We start from the raw sequence: 11,423 nt of genomic DNA on the forward strand, positions 1-11,423 counted from the left end.
ATTACACTCCAAGCAATAGGAGTCACCTACTAAACAAACAAAAAAAGTAATGTCAGACAAATTTCACTTACAAAAAGAGTGAGCACTGACAAAGTGAATGTAATAATGAGATGTAATGCGAGTCTCAATTTAATACTGACGCCTCCACATGATCTACACGAGCAAACAACACCATTACACAGAATATTGGCTATTTCTATATAGTTACTTCTTTTTTCAAAGATTATTTTTTGGGCATTTTTTAGGCCTTTATTTTGACAGGACAGCTGGAGACATGAAAGGGGAGAGAGAGGGGGGAAATGACAGCAAAGGGCCACAGTCCAGAATCCAACCCAGGCCTGCTGCGTCAAGGAGTAAACCTCTATATGTGGGCGCCCGCTCTACCAACTGAGATACCCAGGTGCCCCTATAGGTATTTGTAAAGCCTGTCCCCGGGTCCAATTCCCACAAAATCAAATGGAGCGATTTACGCAGACTAAGAGTCTATGTTTCCGGTTACCTAGGCAGTTTTGCAGTGAATTTTATATTTTGGGATTATGGCGGATAGTGGGGCTGAGGATCAAAGAACAGAAATAGCTAAACAAAAATAAAAAATAAGGGACAGTGATAGAACACGGGCGAAAAGGCAAGTCAACCATGCTCGGTTACTCGGTTTACGTTACCATTGTAATATAAGAACGGGCAACCTCACCGCTAGATGCCAAGATATTTTACACACTGCTCCTTTAAAAAGCATGTTGTGCCATCTGATGAGTGTAAGTCCAATTTCCACGCTCCTGTTTGCTCCGATTTGGACTCAACCAACCCAAGAAAAATATCTGGATCTTTAGCTAGATGTTCACGTGCTAGTGGCTCACTTTGTGAGCAGTTTGAAGCTGGGAAGGTAGGGTATTGTACAGTGGGGCAGGCAGCTGCTGGCAGAACCATACAGTACATTTGTTAGCTGTGAAACCTGAACAATGAGCCGAAAGAGACTAAAAAGTTAGGCAGCTCAACAGAAGATACAACATGCAATTCTGCTTATTGGCCACGCATTCAGTGCACTTTTTTTTATTAATTATGAATGTTTTCAAACTATGTACTGCTCTTGCTATGAAGGCCCATTTTGGCATGCATGAGAACGCTTCGTGTAATGTATAATTTAATTGATCATTCTGCTGTTAGGAAAGTTTTGGGGAACTTGTGTCAGCCAATCGTAATTCAAAACACTCAATTATATTTGTGCCATAACTTCTCACTTATCAATCGGATTATTGATCAAATGAAATGATAGCTAGCTGTCTGGATTTACCCTGCAGAGATCTGAGGACCAGGTAACCATAGTCCTCGATTGACAGATAGTCTAGCTAGCTGTCTGGATTTACCCTGCAGAGACTGAGGACCAGGTAACCAAGTCCTCAGATTGGACAGATGTCTGCTAGCTGTCTGGATTTACCCTGCAGAGATCTGAGGACCAGGTAACCATAGTCCTCAGATTGGACAGATAGTCTGCTAGCTGTCTGGATTACCCGCAGAGATCTGAGGACCAGGAACCATAGTTCGCAGATGGGGAAGTAGTCTAGCTAGCTGTCTGGATTTACCCTGCAGAGACCTGAGGACCAGGTAACCAAAGTCCTGAGAAATCCACCAGAGGTTAGAACGCCAACACGGAGACAGAGGAAGGGGACAGACTTCCGGCCGAGAGAGGGACATGCGACAGAATTTCCGGCACAGTGTATAACATACGTAGAACAAAAAACAAAATAAGACACACAATCCAGGGGTGATTACAATAAGCATAACAAGACAGATTAAGACATTGGGTCTAAAACAAATATTCAATGAACAGAAAATTAACCAATACATAGTTTAAGTCATAGGGCCGGGACCATATGCCTTTGTCCCGATTCGATTGTGTCACGATACATGGGTTCTGATTTGATTTGTGTTGCGGTTATCATTTATTGCAATTTGATAGCATTAAGATTTTCTTTTCCTTCTTTAACAGCAAAAAGTTGAATAATACACTTCTAGAGACAATATATCATGAGACGTTTCTAAAAACGGATTATTTTCTAAGAAGAATGCACATCACATGTCAGTCAGTCATTTTTTTTTCATTTGTAAAGAAGAACAGAACATGGATTTTCACTCTCGTTGGTTTAAAAAAGAAGAAATAAATCCCGATTCTAAGTCATCAATCAGGGAAAAATGCTTTCCATTCTCTGACTGCAGTTTCTCAACCATATGGATTTGCTGCTTGTCTTTTTCTTATGACAGCAAAGTAAATACTTATAGGTTTTTGACTGTTGGTGAAAAACAAGACGCACTCAGATACCAAATCAATCAATTGTAAAAAAAAAAAAACACTTAGTTACAGACATTGGATGCCCAGTACACGGCTTAGCTACATGGAAATTAGAGTTTATTAAAATTGGCAAAGGCTAACTTATGTGCATAGGGAAGGCAACAGAGATGGCATGCAACAGAAATAAGGTGAAATACATAAAAGCAGTATACAGAGACAATGATAGTGATGAACATTAAGCATTAGGGTGAATTTTTCAAAACTAGTTTCTCTTCCTCCTGAGAAGAAATGACAATGGTGGATGCCAAGGGACTTTCCTCTGGCCAAAAGCAGGTGCTCTGTTCGACTCGTGACAACACAACAGGTGTGAACACGATAACGGGGATAAAGTTTAAAGACAGGGAGGGTGAAAGTGAAAGTGGACGCGAGCCCCACAGACAGGCACTGTACTAGGAGGCGACGAGTTGACAAACCGAAAGTGTGCGTGTACGTGTCTGTGCGGTGTTTGCGAGCGTTAGCATCATGCTAGCTACCGGATAGCAACCTTTCTAGAAGCTGGTGTGTACCATTCGCTCATGTACCAATAGGAAACGACAAAACGCCTGAAGGCTCACACCTTCAACCCAAGTCTGACAGCATAAGAACATGTCACATACAATATATTATCGAGAAGTTACTTCATTTTTAAAAAATAAATCGAGTTACTCACTCAGAAAGAATCAGCTGACAGAACGGTGACTCAGTAGAGTACACGACTTCCGCATTCTTGTGTGATGACAACAGCCCTAGCCAATCGGCAGGAAGGAAACTGAACATTCTACACCGCAGCGCCAATGAGAATGAACAACAGGCAAGCGAGTGAATGAGTGAATTTAACACACCCACCTCAGAGCCAATCAGGCGCCACAAATCTCCAAGAGCGCACCAATAGAAAATCACAGCGCGGCACAAGCTGGGTACGTGCGCACAAGCACACAGTTGTAGCAGTCACCGTCCGGCAGGGTTTTCAAATATTGGAACAATAAAAATAATTGGTTTCATTCATCAAAGTTGAAATGAAGAGCGTGGAAAATGAGTTGAACCATGCATGTCAAGTCAAGTCAACTTTATTTTCAATTATGCAATATGTGACACAGAGCAATTGAAAATGCATTTCTCACCGACCCACTTTGCAATTAGGACAACAAGTAAAAATATAAGTATAAGTAATATATACAAATAAAAATAAAAAGATAAGTAACATATACAATTAAAGAAGATACGCAAATGTGTACAATTTATACAGTAATACATTCTAAATAGAGCAAATCTAAGGCAAAGCCAAACAGTATAGAAGACTGAAGATAACGAATATGTGCAATATAAAAGGAATGTCAAGATATCAATTCCTATCAAAAAACAGAAGTGAAAGAGAGAAGTGAAAGGTAGGTTGAAACAACCTTTAAAAGGTCAGAGCTAAAGTTGATTCCGGGGAAATGCCATCTGCCGAGCAAAAATACCAAATATTTTATGGTTCCAGCCACTCAAGTGTTTAAAGATTTGTTTTGCTCTTTTTACTTCTGTTCTCTATAAATTTAACGTATTTGGGTTTGGAAACATTGGTTGGACGGAGCAAGCAATCTGAAGACATTACATTGGCACTCTGGTATGGCATTTTTGCCAATTTTTCTCACATTTGATGGAAAAACAATGAATCTAAATTAATCACTGATGGATTTTTTTCTTCTTCTTTTGAGCCACTTCGTTTAAAAGTCCCATTTTTAATGCAAATGCACGGGGTAATTCACTGCAGGTGTCTTGATGTTCTGATGGGGCTCCCTGACACAGACAGGGGCATGCGTATATATATGCTACACCTGATATGCCCGTGCACTGTATTCCGGGCCAGACCCTATTTTAGCTGTCTGTAACAGGCTGGCCCTGACCTCCCATGTCCTCTGATATTTCTCCCTTCACAGCTGGGCAAAAACGTGACCCCTCTTATGCAAATGGTCTGACTTGTATACTGTATGTAGACATATATTGAATGTTTGTTCTTGTATTCTATCCTATTTATAATTTCATGTATATGCGGGCTGTGTGTCTGATTTGTTGCTGCTGTGACAGTGGAATTTCCTATTGTTGGGATGAATACAAATCTATCTATCTATCCATCTATCTATCTATCTATCTATCTATCTATCTATCTATCTATCTATCTAATCTATCTATCTATCTATTATATATCATCTATCTATCTATCTATTCTATCATCTATCTATCTATCTTTTTACTGTTTCTTTTTTACTTGTCTTCTGTGTCTTTTCTTTTTTCGGAGCGTCGCAACGTAATCTCACTCAACTGTGTAATGTGCAATTGAATGATTGAATAAAGTTTGTTTAAGTCATTCTATCTATCTATCTATCTATCTATCTATCTATCTATCTATATCTATCTATCTATCTATCTATCTATCTATCTGTCTATCTGTCTGTCTGTCTGTCTGTCTGTCTGTCTGTCCGTCCATCTATCTATCCATCCATCTATCTATCTATCTATCTATCTATCTATCTATCTATCTATCTATCTATCTATCTATCTGTCTGTCTGTCTGTCTGTCTGTCTGTCCGTCCATCTATCTATCCATCCATCTATCTATCTATCTATCTATCTTATCTATCTATCTATCTATCTATCTATCTATCTATCTATCTATCTATCTGTCTATCTGTGTGTCTGTCTGTGTGTCTGTCTGTCTGTCTGTCCGTCCGTCCGTCCGTCCGTCCGTCCATCCATCCATCTATCTATCTATCTATCTATCTATCTTTACAACCTCAAGACTCCAATAATGTTAAATAAATACTGCATGCGCATATTTATTGCTGTCATTATCAGATTTTTGACATGCCATGCTGTGAGACTGTGACCTAGGGATAGGCCTGCGCTGAAAACAACAATTAATAAGACATTTCATGTTGATAAACCTGATTACTGCCTGTCTTATGGATTATTTCAATGTGTGAGTCCTTATGGAAAGGAAATTAAAGGCTCTTGATAGAATATGTAACTTCCAAGAACAATAATAACATGAGGAAATATTCCAAATCAGTTCACATGCTTGTAGAAAGTTCTGGAATTTCTTGCTGACCATAGTACATAGTTGTGTGTCTGTTTCTGTTGAATCAGGCAACATTGCTCCCTCTGGTGGTGCAGAAACCAGAGAGGGATCACAGAAGGACTGGTGTGGAACAGGGTCCTCTTTATCATCATATTATCATTACCATCGCTGCATTTTTATTCACATTCTGGACGCATTCATTTTTTTTTTTTTTGGGTGTGAAACAGTTCTTTACCTGAGCCTATTGCAGGTTCACCTGGCTGACAGGTGTATCCAGGATCTCTGGCAAAGCATCCAAGACTAGAGTTAGTGTTTAGCATCTGTACTTCATTATTTCCCCTCAATATACACTGACGCCAATGTGTCAATGTGTCAATGTGTCTATGTTTCTATGACGACTGAGTCTCCGACTGACAACTGATTAGACACTGGACTCAGCAGAGATGACGCAACTTCTGCTGTTTAACTTTTCAACTAAAGTGCAGCAGGAAGCGAGGAGGCGGACAGGTGGGTGTAGATCCTAAAGGACCAATCACAGTCGCTCGTCCGGCCAGTACTTATCTGCACCCGGGGGTGCAGGACACTGATTTGGTGACCTGAGGCCCATCTACAATCACAACATGGTAAGAGACTCAATTATGATAAGCAGATGCTCTCAGTTGAGGGATATTAGACATTCTTACAGCAATAATTCAGGACATAATGATATATTTAGAGAATAAGAACCAAAGATCTTTTGACTGTGGGTTAGTCTGAGCACTTGCAGATGAAGTCTCAATGATCTATTTACATTTGTGTTCTTCTTCTTTTGTTTTTAGACAAGCTACACAGATAAAGGCGAGAAGGTAAGAACAAAACGACCTCTGAAGATGGACAGGAGTCTGTGATGTAATGATCATTTTTGAAGTGTTAACATTAATGCTTGTTCTGTAGAAGAAGGCCAAAATCATACACAGGTGGCTGAATGTTGAAGGAATAAATGAATTGATCTAAACCTAAAGCTTAAGTGATGTTTCTTTACAAGTCTTCAGTTAAAGCTTACCATTAAATACATTTTGTTTTGTTTGCATAATCAGCCAGTTTGAATTATTCTGTTGTACTTTTGGCTTTTAGCATGCACGGGGGAAGTTTGTCAGGTTTCATCATATCACCTTCTGGGTCGGCAATGCCAAACAGGTCAGTAGCCAAACGCCGACATGCGACTGACAGTTTACTGTCATCTGTGACAGGTTCATAATTCCAGCGCCAGTCAAATCCACATCTTTCCTCATAACTCATATTTGGATCAAGATGAACTTTCTTTAGATTCCGTGTTTTCGTTATGCTTCATCTTAATACATGAATATTGTGAATATTTGCTACTGTGTTGACTTTTAGTACTTGCAGAAACATCTGCAGGTGTAGTACTTTACACAACAACTGCAAAATTTGTTCTTCATATACAGTTAAAATAACCATGAGTTGTTTAATCTGTTCTTTTTGTCCCAAAATATTCAAAAACAAGACAATTACAGCTGATTAATTGATAAGTCGATCAACAGAAAATGTATCTATGGATATATATATATATATATATACATATATGTAATAATTAAAAAATCAAATCCTTGTTTCAGTCATTTTTCAATGCATAAATGATTAACTTGCACAGCTTTTAATGGGAGGGTCTTTAGCTGGAAAATTAAAAACATAAAAACGTACATATATATTTATTGTGGTTCAGAAAACAGGCCAGACGTCACTCAGCCGCCTGGATTGAGCAAGCTGCAGTCAACACATTTCTGGCAGGAGTTGAACCCTTTCAACAGTCTCTCACGTTGTCACAGTGCATCACACGTTGCCTTTCATGGAAAAACAGTGTGATTCCTTTTCCAGGCAGCCTCGTTCTACTGTGATAAGATGGGCTTCGAGGCGTGGGCCTATAAGGGTCTGGAGACCGGCAGCCGAGAGGTGGTGTCTCACGTCATCAGACAGGATAAGGTATGCAGTCAGACATCCCGTGCTGATTGAATAAAAACTCAATTCATCCATGATCAATGATCCTCTCCGCAAACACAACCGCCCCTCCTCTCTCCTCACAGATAGTATTTGTGTTTGAATCGCCACTTAACCCTGGAAATGAAGGCAAGTTTTCTCATATGAAAGATAAACTGCTGTGAACATGACGTGCAGTATGTCTGCATTTTAACGTGGTTTCATCTTCCCGCAGAGATGGGAGAACACTTGATTAAGCATGGAGATGGAGTCAAAGACATCGCTTTCCAAGTGGAGGACTGTGACTTTTTAATCAAGGTAACAATTACAAGGAGGAAGAATACGAACTGGACATCTGGTATGGACAGTTTTTGGAAAATTAAAAATGTACCATTTCAGAAAGCTGTGTATTTATCTACAGTGGTGGAAGAACTGAAAATACAAGTACCTCAAAATGTACTCCTTGGGTAAATGTACATAGTTATTTTCCCCATAAAGGCCTACATTACATCTAGGAATAGGAAAAGTATCAGAATCAGAATCAGTATCAGAATCAGGTTTATTACTTAGGTTAAGTACTAAACAAGGTATTTGCCTTGGTGGTTGGTTTCATACATAAACATACCAAACATTAATATGAAATAAACAATAAATACAGAAACAAATGTATACTAAACAGCTGTGCAACATAGGAAGAAAAAAAGAAAATGAGGTTGAATGGATTGAATGCAGAATTTGCACAAAACAAATATAGTAAGTAAAATAGTCAGGTGCATATGTAATGAAATGTATGTACTGATATGTAGATTCACTCACCTCCACTAACTTGATGCAACTGCAATTCTATTTCAAATTCAAGAAAAAAAAAACAGATTTGTTTTTCGTGTATTTTCATTTGAATTCTACGTGCGGTGTTGAAATGGGGGCAAACATGGCGGGGGTGCAACAGGGCAGCTTTGATATTTAGCTCAGTCGAGGTCAGACCGCAGTAGGTAGCCTCACGCTTAACCCTTGTGTTGTCTTCCCATCAACCGTTATCTTTTGGCGCTTTTTCTACGCTTTTTTTTTTAATTAATTGCCGGATTTTTAGAACATTATACAACTTTTTTTTTTTTTTCCAGTGCTTTTTGTCTCTTTTTTTTGTCATTTCTTCTGTGGTTTTGGTCACTTTTTTTAAAAAGGCCACAAAATGTAATTACACAAGCAAAATTCGGTGAAAGTAATCATTCATTTTACCTGAAGAACATTGCATGGCATCCATGTTATTTTTAGGCAATTTGGTTAAAAGAAAGCCAAGTTCGTGATATTAAAAATTAAAAAAAAGGGGCAAATTGGACGTGAGGACACCACAAGGGTTAAAGCAGTATATTACAGCATGTATGGGAAGACATTCTGTCCTCAGCCACCGGAGGGCTTCCCGGAGCTGTCTTCACACAGGACAACTGTCATGATGCTCCTGTATTTCCCCAATAGACAGTGGTGGAATGTAACTAAGTACATTTACTTAAGTAAGTACACATTTGAGGTACTTGCACTTTACTTGAGTCTTTTCTTTTTCATGTCACTTTCTACTCCACTACATTCATCTGACAGTTTTAGTTACTAGTTACAAAATAGCAGTGCATAAATTTAACGGCCCAACAATACACAGGCCTACAAGTACAGCTGTTTCCAAAATGTGAGGATTTTTCTGCATTGAGTACTTTTACTTCTAGTACTTTAAGTGCACTTTCCTGGTGATGCATTTTCAAAGCCGGACTATCACTTGTAACAGAGTATTTTTGCAGTGTTGCGTTAGTTATTATTACAGTATATTATTATAGTATTATTATTATATAGTTATTATTAGATTAGATTAGATTCAACTTTATTGTCATTACACAGGTACAGGTACAAGGCAACGAAATGCAGTTTAGGTCTAACCAGAAGTGCAATAGCAGTAAGTGCAGGATGTGCAATGGTTCCATAAGTGCAGGACATGGATATGTACTGAATAAATATAGAAATGAATACTGTTATAAACAGAATTTTACAGATAGATTTGTCCCATGAATATAATATATAGATAACAAGTATTGTGAGCAAGATTTACAGCTATTAGTGCATAAGTAAAGGATCTGAATACTTCGACTACTGCCAACCGATCCCAAACATGTCCCAAACATGTCCCCAACATGTCCCAAACTGACAGACGGCTCAAGAGCGAGGAGCAGTAATCGTCAAGGAGCCGTGGGTGGAGCAGGACAGCCAGGGCAGGGTCAAGTATGCTGTGATTCAAACGGTAGGTAAGCAGTGACGCACATTTGAAAAGCCTACACACATCAAACTGGGAATGAATAATAATGTTGTGTGTGTGTTTTTGTCCTCAGTATGGAGATACAACACACACACTCATTGAGTACCTCAGTCCATACAAAGGCCTTTTCCTGCCAGGCTACAAAGAGCCTCTGTTTAGAAATCCTCTGTTAGCCACACTGTGAGTATCAAATCAAACGAGTATTCTCAATTATTTTTCATGGAAAAGTACCCACGCAGTGTTTTTCTTCTTCTTTTCCTCGTAGTCCACCAGGAGGTTTGAGCTTCATCGATCACGTAGTGGGAAACCAGCCAGATGACCAAATGGTGCCAGTTTCAGACTGGTAAGACTCCTGTTGGAGCGCACGTACACAGACACACAGGGCAAAAGGACGAGTAAACACAGACATGTCCACTCCACCTCTGTCACAGTTTCAGCCCTGAGTGCAGATAAAAAAACGGACTCCAGGACCACATCACTAATCTATAAATTAAGAAAATTTTGTTCCACTAAAAGAAAAAGAAAAAAAAGGCGTGTTTGTCACCTTCTCTGTTTTCCAGGTATCAGAAGTGTTTGCTGTTCCATCGGTTCTGGTCAATAGACGACTCGCAGATCCACACGCAATACAGCTCACTGAGGTCCATAGTGGTGACCAACTACGAAGAGACCATCAAGATGCCCATCAATGAACCTGCAATGGGGCAAAAAATCTCACAAATCCAGGTGGGACTTCATCAGCTCAGTAAATTACTGTACTATACTTTGTGTTTATCACAGTGGTTTATCATCAGTGTGTATCGCAGCGGTTATACAGTGGTTATACAGTGGTTATAGCAGTGGTTATAGCAACGGTCATAGCAGCGATTATAGCAACTGTTATAGCAGCAGTTATAGCAACTGTTATAGCAGCGGTTATAGCAGCTGTTATAGCAACTATTATAGCAGCTGTTATAGCAGCGGTTATAGCAGCGGTTATAGCAGCGGTTATAGCAGTGGTTATAGCAGTGGTTATAGCAGCGGTTATAGCAACGGTCATAGCAGCGATTATAGCAACTGTTATAGCAGCAGTTATAGCAACTGTTATAGCAGCGGTTATAGCAGCTGTTATAGCAACTATTATAGCAGCTGTTATAGCAGCGGTTATAGCAGCGGTTATAGCAGCGGTTATAGCAGAGGTTATAGCAGTGGTTATAGCAGTGGTTATAGCAGTGGTTATAGCAGCGGTTATAGCAACGGTCATAGCAGCGATTATAGCAACTGTTATAGCAGCAGTTATAGCAACTGTTATAGCAGCGGTTATAGCAGCTGTTATAGCAACTATTATAGCAGCTGTTATAGCAGCGGTTATAGCAGCGGTTATAGCAGAGGTTGTCGCAGCAATTATACAGTGGTTACATCAGTGGTTATAACAGCTGTTGTAACAGCAGTTATAGCAGCAGCAGTTATAGCAATGTTTATAGCAGTTTTAGTGTATCACGAAAGATAAATGCGGTTTATCGCAGCATCTTATCAGCTTGAGGCACAGAATTATGAACAAAATCAAAACCTTCTGTAAGTGGATCCCTCTGTCAAGACTGGTGAAACCACCGGTTTACACCCCTGCCCCCTTTACGTTCTGCGTGTCCCTCTTCCCAGGAATACGTGGACTACAACGGGGGACCAGGTGTTCAGCATATCGCCCTCAACACATCAAATATTATCCAAGCCGTGAGTCTCCCGCACTTGATTATCAACAAAATTCTATGTCAATCCACAAACTTTCTGCTTGT

General features: G+C 39.5%; 1 protein-coding gene across 1 annotated transcript in view; it reads left to right on the forward strand.

Annotated features, from left to right (window-relative positions):
- Window positions 1-5,879: 5,879 nt before the first annotated feature.
- hpda (4-hydroxyphenylpyruvate dioxygenase a) overlaps window positions 5,880-11,423 on the forward strand; it is a 7,327-nt gene continuing 1,783 nt past the window's right edge. Inside the window, exons 1-11 of the mRNA XM_032532906.1 lie at window positions 5,880-6,007; window positions 6,203-6,229; window positions 6,498-6,560; window positions 7,260-7,364; window positions 7,466-7,508; window positions 7,594-7,676; window positions 9,550-9,639; window positions 9,728-9,834; window positions 9,920-9,997; window positions 10,215-10,377; window positions 11,290-11,361. Of these exons, the coding sequence (XP_032388797.1) occupies window positions 6,005-6,007; window positions 6,203-6,229; window positions 6,498-6,560; window positions 7,260-7,364; window positions 7,466-7,508; window positions 7,594-7,676; window positions 9,550-9,639; window positions 9,728-9,834; window positions 9,920-9,997; window positions 10,215-10,377; window positions 11,290-11,361 (834 nt within the window). The 5' untranslated portion in view covers window positions 5,880-6,004. The remainder of the gene's footprint in view (window positions 6,008-6,202; window positions 6,230-6,497; window positions 6,561-7,259; window positions 7,365-7,465; window positions 7,509-7,593; window positions 7,677-9,549; window positions 9,640-9,727; window positions 9,835-9,919; window positions 9,998-10,214; window positions 10,378-11,289; window positions 11,362-11,423) is intronic.

Source organism: Etheostoma spectabile, chromosome 13 (assembly GCF_008692095.1).
Source record: "Etheostoma spectabile isolate EspeVRDwgs_2016 chromosome 13, UIUC_Espe_1.0, whole genome shotgun sequence".
Taxonomy (NCBI): domain Eukaryota; kingdom Metazoa; phylum Chordata; class Actinopteri; order Perciformes; family Percidae; genus Etheostoma; species Etheostoma spectabile.